Genomic DNA, 21,710 nt, shown 5'->3' on the forward strand with positions numbered 1-21,710 from the left:
ATATATGTATGTGTGTGTGTGTCGGTGTGTGTGTGTGTGTGTGTGTGTGTGACTACATCATGTCAACCTAAACATTTCATGCCTTGTATCCCTGCTTCCCATTTTCTCTTTTCCAGGGCTCTGAAGAAATGAAGCTTAAGCCCCAGCACATCTCCATTCTCGTGGTCAGCCTGGCCGACTTTGTTCGTATGGCAGACAGAAAAATCATCGCCAACACACTGTCTCAACTCAAGCTGGAGCTGGACTTTGACAGCACTGCCATCAGTCAGCTGCAGGTTGTGCTGTTTGGCTTCCAGGATGCTGTAAGTCTTAATCAGTAAAACATAATGTATCAGAAACAGAAAAGCATTAGCATGGAGGGGAAAGAAGGGATTTAATGTGCGGTAAATCTCACATTCATTACACTGGGTTTGTAAATTATTAATTGGAATATATATCTCAAAATATCTACTATGCAAACAATTATTTTCTCATAAATTGAAATTAAATATTGCAGCAGTTACAAAAGAAATTGTTATTTGGGGGCTGAAATTTCTCAGGCTGCTTGTTTCCAGCAACTGTAAACATGTTATTTTCTCTCTATTATTCATTATGCTGAGCATTTCAGCATAATTGTCCTCATTTTAAACAAGGTACAGGCTGGAGCTGGTTGCTGTGTAACTGCTCTTCCTGCACAGAGAGGAGCCAGATAACTTTGCAATACCTACAACCTTTCAGTGAGCCAATAAAAGGGGAGCCTACCTCTGAGTAATTGCATATCTCTAGAATTGCAGTTTTGCAGATGAAATGGCAAACGAGAAAGTCGTTGTTTTTATATTAGTAAGAGCAGTTGCATAACGCCACAAGAAGCTGAAGTTAGGATGCCTCCTGTTGGCCATTAGTGCAAATTAAAGTTTAAAGAGCGGAGAGTCGCGCTGCAAAAGTTGTTTAGTTTTTTTGTTTTGTCCTTTCGGCTTATCCCGTGAGTTCAGGGTCGCCACAGCGGATCATTGTCAGCATGTTGGTTTGGCACAGTTTTTACGCTAATGCCCTTCCTGATGCAACCCTCCCCAATTTCTACTGGGCTTGGACCGGCACTGCACAGCTGGGGATGGGAAGGGGCTGTTGGGGGTTCAGTGTCAAAAGTACTACCATCAAAATAAACATAAACAAGTAACTGTGGGGGTAAAATGTAATATTCTAGAATGTCCCATTTTAAAATGATATATATTATTTTAATGGATTATAGTTATTGTTTGCACTGAAGTGTGAACATCACAAATTATTTTAACTTTATGTACTGCCAGGTGGTCAATACATAATACATTACAATTTAATATATTTGGTGTTATGAACATCAATCTGCTCTAAAATAAATCTATTTAAATAAAAAGAGTATATATTCTTCTGAAGTGGTTGAGAAGAATAGTAAGTAACACAATGGAAATACCCAAGTAAAGTCCCTCACAATTGTACTTGAGTACTTGTGTTAATGTTTTTATTTTATGTTTCTCTAACTCCTGTATGGGAAGTAGTTAAAAAATGTACAATAATGAAAAATCTGAAATGTCAGAAACCTCAAAATGATGATAAAATGTGCCATTGTCAGTGGTTCAATTTGTTGTATGCTAAAATATAATGCACTCCAGTACAACTCCACCACCTAAATATTATTCAGTATGAAAAGAAATTTTTGACAGTGATACTCTTCACATTTCCAGGTAAACAAGGTGCTGCGAAACCACAACATTAAGCCTCACTGGATGTTTGCTCTGGACAACATCATCCGCAAAGCTGTGCAGACGGCCATCACGATCTTGGTGCCAGGTAACGTCACCGGCGTCTCGAGCAGAGCACCTCTCAATAGGTTCTCATGAGTTCCTCAGGGCAGCGCCGACTGCCTCCAGGAGCTGTGAGGATTGTTTGCTACAGTGCAGCATATCAAGCAGACACTATCACTAGGTCAGAAGAAACAAAACGAGTGCTAGTAGTGATGTAGCACCCCGGCGCAGAAACTGTTAGTTGATGGTGACATTTTTCTGTTTTGCTAACGAATCACAGAGACTTGCAACGATTTATTGGTTTGGTTTAACACTGTTTATGCCAATGCAGTTTAACTTTAAAGCCGACAAAGTGCTAGCATGTTGACTAACAGCTTCAGCAGTGGGTGCTGAAAACCACATTACAGAAGATCTGTAAAAATTACCCAGAAGCAATTATAGCTTTTTCTCTAACGGTTCGGTTGACGTGGGCTTATTGAAGATTTGCATGAATTTTTATTTTCTTTTTGATTGAAAGCTGTGATTTGTTGTGATCTGTGATCACTTTGCTGTTCAAAACAAATGATCATATTTTCAATGCACACATTTTAAAACAGCATTTTAGATCATAATTTAAAACTTTGATTTGTCTGCTCTTAAGGTAGCATCAGTATCTTGTGCACTTGGTTACATAACAAATGTATAATTAAATAACAGAATAACATTGATTCCACTGATTGACTTTCATGACATCATTAAAGCGATCTCTTCTGCCTGCATTCAGAGCTGAGGCCACACTTCAGCCTGGCCTCAGAAAGTGACCCAGCCGACCAGGAGGACGTGGACGACGATGTTGAGCAGGAGACAAACTCCACCCACCAGAGCCGAGCTCAGCCGGTCGCCGCTCACGACGACAATGTGGCCACATCGGGAGTCAGCACGCTCAGCTCCACCCTTTCACACGAGTCCCACAATGCAAAGCGCTCAATGAGCATGGAGCTGAGCAGGATGAAGCTGGAGACCACCAGGTAGACATAAACATGTGCATTTGTTTCACTTTTTGTCCAGATGTGCTTCTTGTATCTTAAAAATGTCAGTTATTCTATTAAGAATATTTCTTTCTGTGATTGTTATGTAATGGTTCAATGTCGATGCCTCAAGCTTACTCTAGATCCTTTTAACATCATATTTTGCTTGTTGCTGTCTTTTTCTTCTTTGTCATCACAACCAACACTATCAGCAGGCTGAGCTTGTTTTGTGTACACAGTGATATGCTTAACATGTCGCCACTCATTAAGAAAAGCACGAGAAATATGCAGTATTTAATACATTGCTCGTTACATGTCTTCACCCTTTCTGCCGCGAAACAACAGAGATAAAGGGCTGAACAGCTCATAGGGAATTCATAACCATTTCCCCCACCACAAAACAAATGCCCCCTCCAGCATTTGTCTCTGTTCTTACCTTATTAGCACCAAGTTTAATTTAAATAACACCTCTGACTTCCCAGTGGTTGATTTCTTTTCTCTGATGATACAGGACTACCTCTAGTAATAGTTTCGATAGTTTTATAAATTGGGCAAGTCTTTCTTAATTTTTTTTTTTGTTGTTGTTTTGTTTTTTTCTAGTTTACCAGACTAAAAAATTACAATTATTATTAGCAGTTCACATTGCACTGTTAGTTTCTAGTCAGCTTACAGAAAGCGGGAAGGTCAAATTTAACATCAGATGGTTTGACAGTAATCATTGCTCTTTGTGGTGAAGGTAGTTCCATTAATTGTTTTACAGATATGTTGTATGTGTCTCAAACTTGGGACTCTGGGGATCAAAGTGGTGGAACTGCACATGCATCATTCTCAATTACCGTTGGGTTTACTTAAAAAGAGAATGCTGTGTATTTCCATTGCACATTTGATCTTTTATTTAAAGTGGGATTTCAACGGTCTTAACAAAGTCTGAAATTCAACTTGTACCAGAAGACACTGTAATCTTATAGCTGTAGGTATCTGAAAAATTGCTTTGTCTTCAAATACATTTTTTCAATCAGCTCTCCTTCCCCTTAATAACCCACAAAACCGTTATTACATTTGGTGCATATTGCCCTAACGTTAGTAGACTTCCATTTGTCATGTTATTAATTATTCATTCGTGTCTGACAGTCTCCCACACAGCCCACGTGTGTGACAGGTGTCTGTGTAAATGGGTGATTTGATGAGATGTGTCCCCGAAAGCCTGATAGGTCGAAGACAAGACACGTTCCTGACTAACAAAGCATGAAGGGATACAGTGTGCACACATTTTTGTTTTTATGAAAATAATATTTGAAACAAATGCTCCTGTGATGTGATTGACTGCAGACTGCTGGAACAGCTGCTGGAGAAGGAGAGAGAGTACCAGGCCATTCTGCAACAAGTGCTGGAGGAGAGGGAGCAGGAGATCAGACTACTGAGGCAGCGATCTGAGCCCACAGGTCTGTTTTCTAGGGCAGTTTTCACACTGACTGAACGTAACACCAACTAATTGTGCAGCTGCTACTGCTGCCATTCAGCCTTTACATTTGAAAAGCAGCCATGGTTTTCCAAGCAGTCTCCCAAAGTGTGTGTTACACTTTGTGAAGCACAACTCAGTTAAAAGTGCAGAGAAATATTCGCATCAAAAAAAAAATTTTCTCCAACCACTAAATTGTTTAATAAGTTGTGACATCAATCCCACGTATAAACCGTAAATACAGTATTTAGTTGTTATTAATGCATTTCATTTATCGCTCATATTTGCAGTATACTATATTAATGTAGCTTTAACATAGCTATGATTTCAGTGCATTAAAAACATAACACAGCTGTTAATGGAGGTTGGTGAATGAGCGTCATGTGCTAAACAACTGTGTTCGTTTTCCTCTGTGGCAGATGCCCCAGGTTCCTCCGTAGAGTTGAGTCAACCTGCAGAGAGACGTGAGGACCCAGAGCTGACCAGCTGGCTGAGTGTTTATGGTGCTGACCAGGACTCTATAGACAGAGTGAGTGCCTGCTTTTAGCATCACCTGCTGACAGCACTGGGTTAAACAGTACATGCTCATATTTTGGTCACTGTGGAATTTTATTGATGTGTTTGTAATTGAAAAGTGTGTAATTAATGTGACTTATTCTTTCCCCATTTCTTCAATTAATGTGCACATCATTACACCAGCACATCCTCGTGTCTATACAGACAGCAGACGTTCACATTCTACAAGCTTGTCCCATGCTGTTTTTCCTCATTTCTCGAGCGTGCATACTACTTTAGTACCTTTTCTTTTGACAGTAATAGATTAAGTTTGCGATCACAGCTTCATAATGCATAACGTTATTTATCTTGCTTTAGATACTGAATGAGGAGTATACGTTGAATGACATCCTTTATGACGTGACACGAGACGATCTGAAGAGCTTAAGACTGAGGTAGTTTTTTTTATTTATTTATTTTAAGTGTCTGTTTCTGTATTGAGCCTTTAGTCACAACAATATATGCAGACAAGACATTTACATCTGCACCACTCTAATGAGCTGTCTGTTTCATAATGGTACATAATGATATGTTTTCCTGGTCTCACCTCAGGTTTGCACAGGCTGACTTTGCATCGTAAAATGTTTTTATGGACAGCAGTTTTGTTCTGGGTGTGGACCCATGATTTAGCTCTGCTCGAGAGCTCATACAAAATCCGAAATGTAGTAGCTGTGTCTGATTGATCACATTTACATTTCGTCATTTGGCAGATGCTTTTATCCAAAGCAACCATTGATAAACATTTTTATTAACTTGTTACTGTTACGGCAGTTTGTCCTTCTTAGGTTTTGCCTATTTGTGGTGAATTCTCTGCTCATATTATGTCCCTGTCAAAGAAATGCAAAAAACTATAATTGATACAAGTTCTTAAAGCCATTACTGAATGGCTGCTCCAAAAAGTACATGGCAGCAATACGCATCACATCTATTATCAGGTCTTAATACCACCAAATTTAGTTTCCTACAAACATAAACTTTCTAGAAAGAATCCAGCTTTGGGTTGTGGGACTTGTACCACAGTGAAGTGTACTGGCAGGAAGATGTGAAATCTGCTACACACTGCTCTGAAGCTGAGGTGGTACAAGTACACAAACGTAATAGCTAAAGAAGTCAAAGTGTCACATACATGTTCTGAAGTGTCTTTTAAGTGCAAAAGTACTAGTTCTCCAATATGAAACTAATTCTTTGGGCATCAGCTTGACTGACTTATTGGTGAAAGAGTCAGTGTGTCAAAAAAATGTTTTAAATAGTATTGAAGTCGATGCGTTTGATAACATGATTGTCTAGTCCAGATTTCTTTGACACTTGCTTCATAAATTGCGTCTCTACAGAAATCAAATACACTCAGGCCTTGTTAAATTTAATTTATGTCCAGAGTCAAGAAAAGAACCCCTTCAAAATCCTAATTTCTGATTTTCATGTAATTGCTTCTGAAATGTAGTAGTGGTAAAACAGCAAATGTTGGTGGATACACACTCGTAAAGGTAAACTTTTTAAAAAGAAAATACTTTTTATATATAATTGTTTATTAGTTGTATTATATTTTTGTATTAACAATCTATATCTGCAGGTACAGTGACTCTCTAAAGCTGTCAAATAGATTTAGTTTAGTAAGAAGTACAAAGATGTACTCTAAGGAAAAATACAATGGATTTGGTACAAGTATGTTTACATTATGTCCAAATTCCATCCCATCTGGTTCTAAGAAGTCCTCAAGTGTCTTACATTTAAATTGGGGAATCCTGCAGAGACCCCATACACCCCATGAAACTTTGCTTGATACAGAATTGTGTGCACAGAGAAACAAAATACAATGTGTTGAAAAATGTTGTTCTATGAAAAACTGGCACAGGTGACACCGTACAGTGGGATTTGTTCATCATATTTAATAACCTCTTCCTCTCGGTTTCTGTGCTGTCAGGGGTGGGATCTTGTGTAAACTTTGGAAGGCCATCACAGACTACAGGCAGAAGCCAACCTGAGGCCTTAGGCGGCAACAGCCACTCAGAGAAACAGGACCTTTGTACCAACAGCTCAGTTTCTCCTCTTTACCTCAAGATTTATGAGTGAGACTATCAGGAGAAGTACCTGAGTTTGCTGTGTGCACTGAGCAGCTTTCCAGACGCAGAGGAACTCCTCGACTGGCATTGTTGGAGTACTTTGATCATTTTTAAACCAGGATTTTGGACACGAGGTCAATTTGAAAGCAACAATTACTGAGAAGTGGCACTAGTTTTGTTACGCCTGATGGACACGACTTCGCTTTTTGTTACACGTGTGTTTAAAAGTGACAAGTGGTGAGGAAATCTGTTATTAAAATCTTGAAAACTGTTGAAACATTTTCTCCTCTCTTTACAAGATGTTTACAAAAGTGGAGACTGACCATTTTCTAATGCAAGCCTGAGATACAAAATACTACATTCAACACCATCTGTACTAATGTTTTTATCCCATGCATCTTATCACTACTTTTATTTAAGTGTATTTTTAATTTAATTGTAATGCTAACCTGAATGATGTCAGTGCATTTTTAACATTTTATCTATACTGAGACTTATTTAAATTGAGAATGTGTTTTTTTTTTCACATTTCCTTTTATAAAACAAATCTTCATTTTTATTTTCCAGATACATGTAAATGTTGTGTTCTAGAATTATATGTGAATGACAATGTGTACTTAAAAAAAACATATTGTTGAACAAAGCTGGATGTCCATATGGATTGGACAGAGTCTACAATAAACATGTGAAAAATAAATTGTATGTTATTGTATTTTCTAGTGTCACAAATCATAGAAGATAATATTCAGTGAGTAAGTAATATTATATCCGACCACTTGCCTATGTTTCTACACTGACCACATTGTATTTATCTTGTTTGTGTACCGTAGATAGGATCATTCAGTCACATATATTGTGATACAAATTGGAAATGCAAACAAATTTCATATAGAAGAGCTTTTTTTTTATTATTATTTTAAACCAAGATGTCAGGAACATGGGAAATAATTGTGAGCTGTGTGTCCATGTTGTTTCATATCTTTTCAAAAAAAGAATTGTGTTAAATTGTTAAATAAAAGTTTTCATCTTGAAACTGAAAATATTTTGTTCTTGCATTTTACAGATGTCTATTTAGCTTACGCTCACTGAATGGAAAGCAGTGCTGTTTCACTGCACCACAAACTGCAGCCTCCACAATGATCAGACGTTTCAATCAGCACTTCTCCAACAGGATTTATGGCAGGACTGCTCTTTAAGTGTTTCTTGAAGAAGAAGGTGGCGAGGTATCATTACATGTCCCATTTGACCAAATGTTGGTACATAAAACTGTAGGCGGAGAAAACACTAGTGCGATAGTCCTAATGCAGTATAATTGTTTTGACAATAACTGATACATAAATAAATTATAAATGTAGCCTCTTTAAATCTATGTTATAGGAGGAGGCATAATCTATATATACAGAATACTATTATATTTACAATACTGTTTTCTCACTCTAAAAAGCTATGTGCTGCTGCCATCTTCGTTATTCAGAGGTGGCAGAAGTGCATAAACCCAATATTCAATGAGAAACAGCAAGTACATGGATAAAGAAATACTCTACTACAAAAAGTGCCACTTCTGCAGTTATGTTGTAGTAAGTGCTATAAAATGTACAATAAGTTAAAAAGTAAGAGTGGCTTTCACCAGGCATTAATCCGCTTGACTCATCATAAAAATGATGTGAGTACAACCGTGTATTTTAATCCCTTTTGAACTTGAAAATAAAATTTGGCAACTGTACACCCTCCAGATGACGTCACTGAAACAACTGTTTCGAGTGATGATTATCAAAAAATAAATCAGTTAAGCTGGAAATACTGGAGCTGGTTTTAACCAGTCTGTGTGCAGCCAGGTGGCTTAACCCACAGTAATAGTCCATCATTTATATTTATGTGATTATATGTTGCTTTTACGATCTACGTCTGCAACTTAAATAAATGTTGTGGAGTAAAAAGTAATTACTATTAAAATTACAGTAGTAAAAGTGACAAAAGGAAAATACTCACGCAAAGTAAAAGTACTTCATTGTTTGTGGTTAGGTGTAGTAGCTGGGTAAATGTACTCAGTTACTTCCCACCTGTGTAATCCATCCATGTGACGTCAGTGGGTTCGGCTGGGCCGTCTCCCCCGTCACCATGACAACAACTGATTTCCAGCATCGTCATAAAACCAGCGCGAACGTCGCTTGTGATTCAGGATCAAAAAACTGTCAGAAAAGCCTCGTTTCCTGGTGTTTGGTCCATGTAGGGTGGTGGCCGCTGCAGGGAACGACACTCATGCGTTGGAGAGCAGCCGGAGGCGGAGGGAGACACCGTGTACGAGGCTGAACAACATGGCTCTGCTTCAGCATCTCCGGCCGCCGCCTCCGCCGCTGCTGCTACCGCTGCTGCTGCTGCTGCTGACGGTGCCAGGCAGCGACACTCGGTCCTCGCCGATATCGGATTTAAAATCCAAAATATCAGGGGTGGAGGAGCTGCTGGAGGAATTCCGCAAGCAGCTCCAGCAGGACCAGGCGTACCGGGCTGGCGATGCTGCGGACTCCTGTGTGGGCGATTTCAGCGCTGCAGGGGAGCGCATCATCCGGACCAAGGCCTCCATCGAGCAGGGGGCCGCGTTCCTCCTGGCCCCGGACAGGGTGTACACATGGAAGGACTGCCTGCACGCCTGCTGCTCCCACCCCCACTGCACCGTGGCGGTGGTCCAGGAGGACCTGAGGCAGCCCGGAGACGGCCTCAGCTGCTACCTGTTCAACTGCACCTACCGGAACAAACATGTGTGCTCGTTCGCTCCACAGCAGGGCTTCACCACGTACAGCCGGACTCCCAACGCGACGCAGGGACCCCCCTCGGCTTCAGCCGGGGGGACAGTGAGGAGGCCCGGGGACGAGGAGGAAACACAAGGTGGGAGACCTGCTGGTGCATGTGAGTCCTGCTGTAGGGCTGCGATTTGGAGACGTGTAACGTGTGTGTGTTACAAAACCACTTGCTGTGGTTCACAAAATTAAAGCACTGGTATAAAAGGCGATTAATTATTTTCCCAAATTAAGCTTTGATTCAAAAAAACAAAAAACAGCTTTCAAATTGACCTGATATGGGCATGTAGTGGAAAATGTGCAGGTCAACTGTGAAAACATGGAAAAACATAAAGGTGCTGCAACATTTTCATAACTCATCTGAGCTGAGGCTTGTAGGATCAGTCACTTTTGATCACGGGCTCATGGAGATTTGACTTTGGACGAGAGATAAGAAGGATCAGAACATATGTGAACATGTCAGAATTATTTTCTGCTCCTTGGATGAAGGTTGGCACACAAAACTTTATCAGGCTTAAGAAAACTTCAAACTCCAGCATCATAATCAGCTGCTGCCTAACCTGATAAAGCAGGTTGGGCCAGTTAATGATTTGCCTTTCAGGCACTGAGAGCAGAAGCAGACAACAGCTCTGTTCCCCTCTATTTATTTAGCAGTCACGGTGATGAACTAAATGCATCTTTGTCTTTTAAACAGCTGGTTAACAGAACATCACCTTTATGATTCATTAATAAAGCAAACAGCAGATTGAATAATGCTGAAAGTAACATATTGGCATCAAAGAAAAAATGCAGTGGAATAAATGATGTAAATAAAGTCACACACGTCCTATGACCAGCATTTTTCTGTTCCCAGACTTGGATGAGCCTCCACGCAGTGACGCTGGACAGGATGTGGTCATCCAGCTGCCCACAGACTGGGCCGTCCTGGACGGTCGGGACAGTGTGGACGACCACGGGATCAGCCGCTATGAGTGGACTCTTGTGAAGGGGGACACAGCCATCAACATGAAGGTCAGGCGGATGTGTTAAGGCAGATAAGCAGCCATCTGACAGTTAAGAGTTTGATTTGGGTGGAAAACAAACGGCTGGATTTGCAGTTGCAGTGTGAACAGTCGCCAGCCGTCCTCCCAGACACCAGAGCCCCATTGCATTTGTGTGTTTGCGTTAGTTAGGTCAACAGGCTCGTGCGCAGAGCTGCACACTGTAATACTGCTCGCTGCTGTATCAGCAGAGATAAGAGTTCACTTTGCCTAGAACTGCCCCCGAGGACATCAGCCCTTAGAGGCTACATGTGACTCACGTAGTGCATTTCCTGCCTCGGTAGAAACACCACATTTCATTTTCCTACATCAAACAGACCGAAATGCTGTGGGTTTTCCTGAGATGGTTTTCTATGAAAGACATGACACAGATGAGTCTTTAAATACTGGGGCGAGTGATTTGAAGACACCTTTAGACTAGAATGTCCATTTGTCTTTTTGGAGATGTTACTATTTGTTTAGCATCACATGGATTTAATCCTTGTGGCCATCGTTTTAAACAGTCCGAGCTGCTTCCATATATTTTGAGCATAAATTAAATGAAGTGCTTTTCATTGTTTTGGTTATTTTATGTACTGGATTAGCCAAAAACACAGTCTGGTTATTTTCACCTATTACCTATTTCAAATTGGTTTTTCCATTGACTTTATGAGGTGATGTTCAACAGTAGTTCAATTCAAATGCAATGCCTTTATTGGATAAATAAACAAGAGGAAGAGGACGGGAATGTTGCAGCTCTTAGTGAACAGCCCAACTGTGCTTCCAGGGCCCACCTCAAATGTAGTGTTTTTTTAATGCACTGAACACTGGAAACAAGTGTCCTTTACTTCCACTGTCTCAGGGTAAGGACAGCAGTCTCTGGGTCCAAACCCCAAACTCCTAGTGCAGATCTGTGAGCGAGTCATTTCATCTCATTCGATTTTTTTTCCCAGTTTGAAATGCTCGACTGAAGCTGGAGATGATGTAGGAAACTGAACTCCGTGTTTTTGTTTGCATGCTCGTTGAAGGCGACCCACCCGGGGCTGTTGAAGATCAGTGGTCTCCAAGAGGGCGTGTACACCTTCCAGATGACGGTCACTGACGCAGCAGGGCAGAAGAGCTCCGACAATGTCTCTGTCACTGTGCTGGCTCCAAAACGCCAAGCAGAAGGTGACGTCCTCGCTGTTGTCTCTCTGATTCACTTTGTAACTCAGACAGTTAGAGGAACACGAATTTGTTATTTATGGCCCAGAATTTCTCACAAGCGGCCGGGTCTTTCTGTGTCCACAGTTTGTACAGGTCACTGTTCAAACTACCAGTTCAAGTGTGATGATGGCTGCTGCATTGACATCACGTATGCCTGCGATGGGAAGCAACACTGCCCGGATCGCTCCGATGAGGACTTCTGCCCAAACTGTAAGAAAGCGCTGTCGTTCAGAAATGAGAGTTGATTAACTGGTGAACATACCAACATCTCCTCCATTCCTTTGTCATATCTTTAGTCGACAGCAGCAGAAAGTCCGTGACCCACTCCGCTGACCTGCCCAGCCCTCGGAGACCTGTGGCCCAGACGGAGGAGGCCGATGACAGCTCCATGCTCCAGACTGCAGCCAGAAAGACCCTGGAGACCATCTTACCACCTCAGGACCGGACCAAGACTGTTCCTCCACAAAGTCCCAGTCACGAAGAGGCTACAGAGAGTCAAGGTAGACGGTTCTTTACTCACAGTCTGCATCCCTCTGCAGTGTGATCATATCAAAATGCAGTGGTAGTTTCAAATACATTCAATGTTCAAATGTTTGCTCAGGGATATAGAGCTCTTTGTAAAGAGGCAGAGATGTTTTTAGTGTGTCTCTGGACATACAGGCAGATGGAGTCCCTGCGGGCAGCCACTCAGTCACAGCACCGAGGCCAGAATGCTGGCAAAGCTGCATGGCCGCTCTCTGTTCCCTGGGAAAGCAGCTCATTTCCTGAGTCTCCTCTGAGTGCTGGAACAATGTAGCTCTGTCCTCTCTGCCATCTGATCCCTGAGTCAGGCTGATCGAGTTAGCTTAGTCCACCATTAGCATTTTCCAACAGGTATTTGAGCGGTGAGATGTGCTCTCAGGAGTCTTTCCTTCTGTTTCCCAGAGCCTGAAGTGACACCATGTAATGTTTTTGGTTTTGCTGCCAACATCCCAGCAACAAGGCCTGTTCAACGTGAAAAACATCAACTAAGAAAATCACATTTGAGAAGCTGAAGAAAGTGTTTTCTTCTCTAAAAACATCTTTTATAACAGATTGGAAATTAAAGGTGTTTAAAACATGGGCTCAGCAGTCACAAAACAAACGAATGCAAAAGCATCTGATCTCGTTCGTCTTCTCTTTGTCTCTGTTGCTTCAGATCCGTGTGCCGCCGCTCCAGTCGTAGGACCCTGTAAAGGCACCTTCCCGCGCTGGTACTACGACCAAAACGCGGGGCAATGCAAACACTTCCTGTATGGGGGTTGCCAGGGCAACCATAACAATTTCCTTCAGGAATCTGATTGTGTCAGTGAATGTATACAAAAAAGTACGTTTTTTTTTAAGTTATTTGTGTAACATCCAGCTATTGTGTAGTTATTTTATGTTTGTTTTTTTTTAACCAACATAAGTAACATCTTGTAGGTCCAGTATTCAAACCTGCAACTGTGGCCCCCTCTGTCACCAAACCAACTGAGACAGGTAAATTCAATTTAAAGGTGTGTGTGTGTTTGTGTGTTTGTGTGTGTGTGTGTGTGGGGGGGGGGGGGTTCGGTTCCTTCTGACTGTTTCCTAAACTAAGTTTATCTTACATTGAAGCTGCTCCTAAAGTCTCCCAGAGCCAAACTGCCAAAACAGAGAAAGACATGTCCAAACCCTTTCCAGGGATGAGAGGACATCCAGGCCCCGAGTCAGGTAACAAGCAGCTCAAGGTCCTTTATTTGATTATTGTGCTTTCTGCTTAGACTCCCAGGCTTTGGATTTTGTGTTAAGATTCCAGTTAGATACATCATAGAGCATTGTCAAGTGGTGGGATCTGTTAGCCTGCGAGTAAAGAATTCGTTTTTGGAGGTGTGTATATGTGTATACACCTCTGCGCACCTGATGCCTTGGTGGCTTGGAGTTACACAGTGTTATGCTGATTGGTGAATGTACTTTTGAATTTACTTTTGTCTAAAACATTTGTGCTGAGAAATAATTTGATGCCAGCAGATGCAGATCCAAATAATTATTACATTTAAAAAGTGTTCTGCTATCAGTAGAAATGTCTTGTGTGGTTCACCCATCATCTGAGCAGTGATTGGTTTATTAGTAGAGCAGTTTGGTCGATTTAAGCACAGCGTGAATCCAGAATCTCCGTTCTCAAATGTGTTGGTGTCTGAATGATCATTGACAAGTTCTTTGGACAGTGCATATAAATACCAACATGAAACCAACAAAAGTCACCACAGTTTTAGTGACGGCTGTGTTTTCGTTATCTTCAGATGACAGTTCAGAGGAAAGGACGTCTCTATCTCTAAAAACATATTTCCTTGTTTCCTCACTCCTTCAAAAGGAAGGACTGCTACAAAATGTAAAAGATGTGAGGGAGGGAATTGGTAGTTAAACTGAGACGTACCCTACGTGCACCTTGTTATTTGTTTCCCTTATCGTGTGCGTGTGCGTGTGTGTATGTGTGTGATCTCCTCCGTCAGGTGCAATCCTTCCACTGGCTCTTGGTCTAATCATCACCGCTCTCCTGCTGCTCATGATTGGCTGTCGTCTCAGACTTGTTCGTCACAAGCTGAAGAAAACCCGACCCCTCACTACAGAGGAGTCAGATTACCTCATCAATGGCATGTACCTGTAACCAGGTAATCAACCTGGTAGCAGCGAATACAAGAGAGTGTTGTCACCAGAGCATGAGCCAGAACTTTTTAAAGCTGAACTCTTTTATTTCTCACATTTGTCTTTGCTTCAGGTTGGAAACAGCCGATCAATCATAGATGCTGCTGCCTTCTGGACTTGTAAATTCATAATGACATTATGCTGTCTCAAGAAAATTTGATTCTAAATCCATATGTAGGAAATATTAAATTAAAACTACATTTAAGAGGATGTTTTTTGTCCTCTTATTCCTCAATTTTATTTTCTGACATGTGCTACATTACAATATATTGTAAAATCAATGGCACTGAGATTGTTTCTACATTGTACCTGACAGTAGATTTTATGCCTGTTGCTGAAGTTCATCCCAGAAAAGAGAGCCATTGCAAATTCAGTCGGCCATATCCCACTCCTGCCTGATTCTGTTGCATATTTCATAAATTAATGTAAATGTAAATTAAAATACTATTATATTTGCACAGATGTCCTCCTTCCACGTCCAGTCTTTAACGTAACATATTAAACTTTATTATATATCAACAAATACTGGTGTTGTTTATAAAAATCTTACACAATATGTATTACTTTCTTTCCACACATAAATTACCTCTAGAGTGTAGTGATTTGTGTTGTATATAAACCTGATGGCTATACCTTTGGTCCCCATCTTTTAATTTTGACCATTTTTACTTTATTTTGGATTTCCAGTTACTCTCCTGGCATGTAGGGAAATGTATGCAGAAATGTGAAATAATTGAAATGTGTACCTTTTTTTTGTGAGCAGTAACAGTTTTAAATGTGGATTACTGATTACTGATTACTGAGTCCTGTTTGTAACACTTTCTGTTGGAGTCTGCAACCAAACAATTAATAACAAAAGTCAGGCAAAAACATAAGCATCTCTTTATTTCCATATGCCATTCCAGAAACTGTGAAAGCCAAATATCACCCATCTATTACATCACCCAAAATAAAATGTGCTCTTTTCATGTCACGTTTTGTGTTTTCAAGAAAGCAGACATTCATTTGCTTTATATCGTTGGAGTTTATTTTGGCAAAGCAGTGACTGGTTTAGTATCAGCCACCAGACGAGCCTGCACATATTGTTAATGGAAAGCCAGCAGCAGAAAGCAACACATCACCAAGTGGAAAACACAGCCCTGTATGTGCACGTGTGTCAGTAATATTAGTGCTCCGCTCTCTTCAAAGTATGCTCAGTATGACCCAATGCGAAGTTTATTCTATGTGCTGAACGGCCCAAAGAGTGCTGCACATCAAACATGATGTATTGCCTGTGTGCGTGAGAGAATACTGCTGGCAGGGAAAAGCTCATGTGTTAGCACAGAATTCTACATTTAGATGATACACGCACACACACAGTAGCTAGGTGAATTATTTAGAAATCTTAGTATTTCCTCATTGTTGTCCCGCGTTACTCGTACATTCAGCTTTGAGTTGGCTGAAATCTAATAATGTAAAAGTGGCTATTGCAAATCAAAATGAATCCACTAAAAAAAAAAAAAAAAAATTTAAAGGAACCCAAAATCCAGCTGTTAAAACACACGACCAAAACAATGCAGGCCTGAAAAGAACGACAAAAAGCCCTCTCCAAATACGTCTGCGCTGAGTCTTTTTCACAGCCTTTCTGGGCTGTCATCTGTGTGATACCCTAGTCCACCATTAAACTTAAACAAAAAAAGAGCATGTTTTGTTATGCTTTGAACAAAATGTCAAGGCCTGATTGACCCCATCCAAGTTTCCTCCAGGTGCAAATGTAAAGGTGGATCATAGACAGTCATCCTCTTCAAAGTTCATCCCTGAGAAAAAACACAAACCAAATATTAAGAAAAGGGTAAAAAGAGGAGAAGGATGCAAGAAATGCAACCACTGTCATGCAAAAACTGAGTCAGAATCAAGCCAAAGGTCAATATTCTAAGACACAGTAACTTCCAAACAGTGTTTTGTCTCTATAACGCAGAGCAGAAGATCAAAAAGAATAGTAGGGTAATTATATTTTATTGTCTATGAGTATTCAAATTGACTAAATTCTCATGCTCTGAAAACCAAGCATGTGCCTTCACGCTGCTGCTCTTTGAGTTTATTATTTCATGTTTGGGTTATAAAAAGACATGGCTTCAAACTGCATTAGTCAGGCAGGTGTTAAAAAGAGATGTAGGAAACGTGCAGCTAGTTGTATGGTATGGAAGAAGCGAAAATAGTCAACAAGCAGCAAAATGCAGCCCATTTGTTATCCATTGCCTGCTCCAAGCCACACCATTTCACCTTTGCCACTGTGAGAAGGAGAGAGGGAGAAGAAGGGGAGAAGGAAGTCACTTCCACCTGGACCACTGCTTGTCTCTGTCTGTTAAAGGCACATAAATCACCCCCATCAAGGGCTTCATTTTGGTGCTGCCGTCCTCCAACTTGTCATACTGCTCAAGCATCTGGTTTCCTCCCGCTGGGCCGACAGGCAATATCAGCCGACCGCCAGGCTTCAACTGGTCCAGAAGCTGTGAGAGGAAGAATGCACAAGCAGTGGGTGATGAGCATAGTGATACACAGATCAAACTGTCAAGAAGGCTTTCAAACACATTCCACCATTGCTGTTTCAAGCCAGTAAAACCACAGTGCTGTCCAAAGTCAGAACAGTATTGAGTTTAAAATACGGCATCCATTCCCAATCTGAGGTGAATCAGAGAAATGGGACCTTGATCATCAGCTCTAAAATTATTCAGAGAGACTCACAGCTTGAGGGACAGTGGGTGCTGCAGCGCCAACATGGATGGCATCATATGGTGCCTCCTCTGTGTAGCCCATTCTCCCGTCTCCCACTGAAACACACACAGGATGACACTTAGAAGCTGCCAGCAACAGCACATGGACGGGTGTCCTCATCAAACAGCTACTTGATTATTTAGAGTAACAATGTCTTAAACAAAGACCAATATTCTAAACATAATGTATATAAATGACAAAATCACTCCCTACATTGGTATTGTTTCAGTAGACAGTATTTTAATGATGCTGTACAGTTTCTTATCACAGATGAATGACAAACACCTCTCGTTCTACAAAACATGTCTTAATCTGACATCTGCCTTCTGATGACAGCCTATTGGGTTTTTTATGTTGTGTTACTCTGTTGTTTACACAATTTTATTTTTTTGTTTGTAATTATTTACAAAGCAAAAATACATTTTAAAATACAACAGTATGAAACAGCAGCATTTGGAATATAGTTAAAATATATTTTAAAAAAAAGAAATTATGTAGTACATTTAACTCCATATAAAGCACAAGGTGGACATACTGAAGCTAAACAAAAATCACAGCTGTAAAAATATAAAAGCTCCAATGAATGTTAACTTACTAGTCTTATTAAGAGCCTGCTGCAAAGCAGGTGAAAGTGGGCTCTCAACGCTCAATTATTTAGTGCTGCACTACCCCGTCTTCTGAGCTGCTGTACTGTTTAGTTGTCCTCTCAAAAGAGAAAAGCCAGATCTAACATGCACCTCTGTTCTTTATTTTAAAAGTCAGCTGCAGTCATCTCTACAAACGTGCACTAAATGCCTGAATTTCTTTTTTATCTGTGACATCTTACCTATTAACTTGACTCGGCCAGATGTTATCAAACTGGGGTCATCTTTCTTCACATTGTTTATAGAATCATCTACCAGCTCTTTGATGTGATCAATTCCTATAACTTTCCCTTTAGGACCTACCTGTAAAGCATGGATGGGAAAATGCCATTGCTTGGTTCACATAAAAATAATTTCAAAAAATATATATTTATTTTTAAAAAAATCAAAATTTGTATTTATTAATTAACAAGCAAACAAAATTAACTCAGAAAGTCACCAAAGAAAAATTTTATAATATATGTTTACCCGTCATTTATGTGGGCTCACCATTCGTGCGAAGCAAACGGACAGAATTCCACTGCCTGAGCCGACATCCAGAGCTTTGGCTCCCTCATACAGCTGGTCGTGTAGAAGCTCCAGGGCGTAGGCATGCTGGATGGAGGGAACATCACCACAAAAACTGCATTACAACAATCAGGCACTGGCTATGACCAGAACATATATGTGGTAAAGCTACAGATCAGGTATCACCACTGTGTCTGTTTTCAGGTTGATGAGACTACACAAAGCCAAATATTAGATCTTACAAAGTTATGTACCAAGCCAGAATGCAACACACACAATCACTTAAATTTTGGTTTAGATGTCATTGTAAAACCCTAAAAATACATTTAGATTTAGCACATATCTAACTACTTGTCTTGAACTGATGAAATGGGAGCACACTTTGGGTGCAGGGATGTCCGAGAGTCTTTTAAATCATACCATGTGTGGTGCACTGATGGTTGCTTGAAAGCCTTTTGATATAAAGAAAGGCAGAGATGCAGTTAGAAGTCAGTCTGTATTTGGACTTGAGACTGAGTGATTACATGAGCAGACTTACCTATTGACTGCGGGGAGTCCATGTAAGGATTACACCTAGAGAAATGGGCTCGGTCTGTTGCAAGCATGACCTCGAAGACCTTGTCAGACTTAATAATGCCATTTTCTGGGGAAGCAAAAGACATTGTGTCATTGTTGTTTAAAACATGCACAAGTGCAAACACCAGTCTGAGGAACATTACATAATCATGCAGCAGATGCAAACGGACCCAGACACACAAAAGATTATACAAGTTAACGAGGATACAGTTAAAACAGAGTAAATTTTTGCATTTCACAACATGGTAAAACCACCATCGGTACATGTGTTATGAAATAAATATGAGAATTTAATTAGTAGCACTGTCTTATGGGAAGATAAATGTTTTATAACTTTACAGGTTGATAATGTACCTTGAATTTTAAAGTATTTTAATTATTAGATTGGCCAAAATTAGACAATCCAGTTTGGCTATTCCACTCCTGTGCCCATTTTTGACAAATATTCCAAACAATTCTCTGCACAACTCAAACAAATGAATATATGGACTGATAAAGACTATAATTACCATAGCGCTATACTCATGGTACGTATAGAAAAATGTTTACATTGTGTAGAGTGCTGAGACAAATGCAAATACTAAAAAATTTAAAAACACAGTGAAGTGAAAGCAAAGTTGCAAATCAGTATGAACAACACATCAGTATGAGATACAAACTGTAAGAGAAAACAGCGAAAATACCCAATGAAAAGAAGCATAGTAGAAAAGTGTGACACTGGAATGAACTGGAAAGGCCACATATGTAGGATACAGAAAAGTACAAATATTTACTGACAAATGTATGGAAGAAACTAATAAAAGCTTCTTCAGGAAGAGTCAGTGTCTTCTGAATAATCCCTCCTAACAGCTTCCTGTAGCAGCTGGTGCCAAAAGCAGGAAAAGCCAACGACAGCCGGCGCTGCTGTCATTACCATCTCCCCTCACCCTCAGAGCTATGTGCCACTTTTGGATACATTACAAATAAACCACACAAGCTGCCAGATGGACACCTACTAGGGATTTGTGAAAATTAAATGACCAGTACTGGCAGATATGAAGCAGTTTTATTCCCCATCGATAAACATGCTCAGAATTTATATGTCTTTGCAAGCCATAGCATGAGCAAACCACCTTTGTATAGCCGATTCAAGGCTGAACTAGCACACATCCCGAGTGTGGCCTGATATATTCCAATTTATGGATATTCAGAGTTAAATCTATGACAATGGTGTGTCTACGTGGGTCAGTGGCCAGTGTAAGGTGATCAATCAGGAAGAGCAGAAACCCATCAAACATCCCTATTACTGTACTTTCATCTACAATATACCTGCATCAGTGGCAGAAATCATGAGCTGGTGGCTCTTGAATCCACCAAAAAACTTGGGAGTGAAATATTTTATTGTCCTGTCTTAAAGATACGTGCATACTGATGAGCCAGCTTCAACTTCCTTATGTAGATCAATTTTGCATTTCCCTTTGCGCGATAGATAGAACGCACATATAATCACAGCTGCAACTAATGCAGATAAAACGAAGAAGCTATGTTTGCGTTTTGGTTCAAAAGCAAGCAGATCGGGACCAGACTCTGTTCCCGCAACGTACTAATACTTGCAGCTAAGCAGCCTTTTTAGCAGGTTGGACACCGAGTCACTGCTCTTTTTGCGTTTAAGCAAACGACTAACCGCCCTAATGACACAGCATGTAGTAATTTCGAGTCATGCACCAACAGGAGCATGTTGGAAATTATCCCCACATGTCCAGCTGCCGGTGTCATTCGGGTAAAAAGTGAGGTGAACGATACACAGATGACTATCAATGAAATGTGGGCAGGGCACTTAGCAGCACAGCTAACGCTAGCTAAATGACGCACATAAAGCTAGCAAGCTAAGCTAACTTAAAACTAAACTGTAGCGGCACAATAAATAAATGACCACACACAATGAAGATGTAATTTGTGTTTTTTTACTCTTAACTTGATTTATGAGCAAGAGGGCATGCATCTGCTTTACGGCGTAAACGTGGTTTGAGAAAAGGGGTGGAGAGAGGTAACGCTAGGTCAACAACGACATAGCTTAGCAACCAGCTAGCTAGCAACCGCTACAGAACGTTAAGCACAACCTCGGAACAAAACGGATTTCTGGAGACCTGACGGTGAAAGCGCCGTGGCTGCCTCTTTGCAATGCATTCATACTTACTGCGGAGGTTGTTGACAAGCTCTGCGTGGCTGGCGCCTCCAGATTTCCAGGCCATTATTAAACAGACTTTGCGGAGTAAGTAGACAGCAGCTGTCAGTGCCGCGCCTGCGCCAACGGTTTTCCCAACGAAGCTGACAACCTCCAGAGCAGACGGCGGAGCGGCTGGCGCGTCACCGAACATCCACGAGGATTTTACTGCAGGGCGGCCTTTAAAACACACACCCCGATACACAACTCTGCCATCTTACACAAATAGGAGTTTGTTTAGACATGCACGCCAGCCAAGGTTAAAAAACACAGGAAATAAACACATTCCCCACTCAGTGCAGTCAGATTTGCCGCATAAACGTACGCGGTGGCCGCTAGGTGGAGTGCGGCACTTTGTACACTTTGTAATAACGTACACATCTTTAGAATCCAGCACAGCCCACATTACATGTTATGCACTTAAGAGGCGTGTGTAGAAATTGCTGACTTGAAGGCACATGCTCAACGAAGGGGGGCGTGTTT

At 40.8% G+C, this 21,710-nt stretch overlaps 3 protein-coding genes across 9 annotated transcripts in view; 2 read left to right on the forward strand and 1 right to left on the reverse strand.

The window, feature by feature from the left end:
- Positions 1-7,874, forward strand: part of map3k5 (mitogen-activated protein kinase kinase kinase 5) — a 62,321-nt gene extending 54,447 nt beyond the window's left edge. For 3 of the 4 annotated variants that reach the window (XM_067482965.1, XM_067482966.1, XM_067482967.1), the window contains 7 exons: positions 117-302; positions 1,701-1,806; positions 2,524-2,767; positions 4,097-4,209; positions 4,646-4,755; positions 5,100-5,176; positions 6,703-7,874. In XM_067482965.1, the coding sequence (XP_067339066.1) occupies positions 117-302; positions 1,701-1,806; positions 2,524-2,767; positions 4,097-4,209; positions 4,646-4,755; positions 5,100-5,176; positions 6,703-6,763 (897 nt within the window). In that variant the 3' untranslated portion in view covers positions 6,764-7,874. Of the gene's footprint in view, positions 1-116; positions 303-1,700; positions 1,807-2,523; positions 2,768-4,096; positions 4,210-4,645; positions 4,756-5,099; positions 5,177-6,702 lie in introns of those variants that run through there. The other variant, XM_067482968.1, reaches the window with a different exon arrangement.
- A 1,109-nt stretch (positions 7,875-8,983) lies between these two features.
- On the forward strand, positions 8,984-15,511 carry lrp11 (low density lipoprotein receptor-related protein 11). Of its 3 annotated transcripts, XM_067482969.1 has the most exons (10): positions 8,986-9,745; positions 10,490-10,647; positions 11,684-11,825; positions 11,946-12,071; positions 12,158-12,361; positions 13,039-13,206; positions 13,302-13,358; positions 13,476-13,571; positions 14,351-14,509; positions 14,617-15,511. In XM_067482969.1, the coding sequence occupies exons 1-9, from the start codon at positions 9,157-9,159 to the stop codon at positions 14,503-14,505; spliced, it is 1,695 nt and encodes a 564-aa protein (XP_067339070.1). In that variant the 5' UTR covers positions 8,986-9,156; the 3' UTR covers positions 14,506-14,509; positions 14,617-15,511. The 3 variants fall into 3 exon arrangements, with proteins under 3 accessions (XP_067339072.1, XP_067339070.1, XP_067339071.1); XM_067482970.1 differs by lacking the exon at positions 14,617-15,511 and having other exon boundaries at positions 8,988-9,724; positions 14,351-14,610; XM_067482971.1 differs by lacking the exons at positions 13,476-13,571; positions 14,351-14,509 and having other exon boundaries at positions 8,984-9,745.
- On the reverse strand, positions 15,403-21,542 carry pcmt (protein-L-isoaspartate (D-aspartate) O-methyltransferase). 2 transcript variants are annotated; one of them, XM_067482973.1, is made up of 8 exons: positions 21,201-21,542; positions 18,987-19,091; positions 18,869-18,900; positions 18,431-18,535; positions 18,124-18,244; positions 17,268-17,353; positions 16,863-17,032; positions 15,403-16,339 (listed from the first exon to the last, which is right to left on the reverse strand). In XM_067482973.1, the coding sequence occupies exons 1-8, from the start codon at positions 21,379-21,381 to the stop codon at positions 16,327-16,329; spliced, it is 813 nt and encodes a 270-aa protein (XP_067339074.1). In that variant the 5' UTR covers positions 21,382-21,542; the 3' UTR covers positions 15,403-16,326. The 2 variants fall into 2 exon arrangements, with proteins under 2 accessions (XP_067339074.1, XP_067339075.1); XM_067482974.1 differs by having other exon boundaries at positions 16,806-17,032.
- Positions 21,543-21,710: the final 168 nt, after the last annotated feature.

This window comes from Channa argus, chromosome 17, assembly GCF_033026475.1.
Source record: "Channa argus isolate prfri chromosome 17, Channa argus male v1.0, whole genome shotgun sequence".
NCBI classification, from domain to species: Eukaryota; Metazoa; Chordata; class Actinopteri; order Anabantiformes; family Channidae; genus Channa; species Channa argus.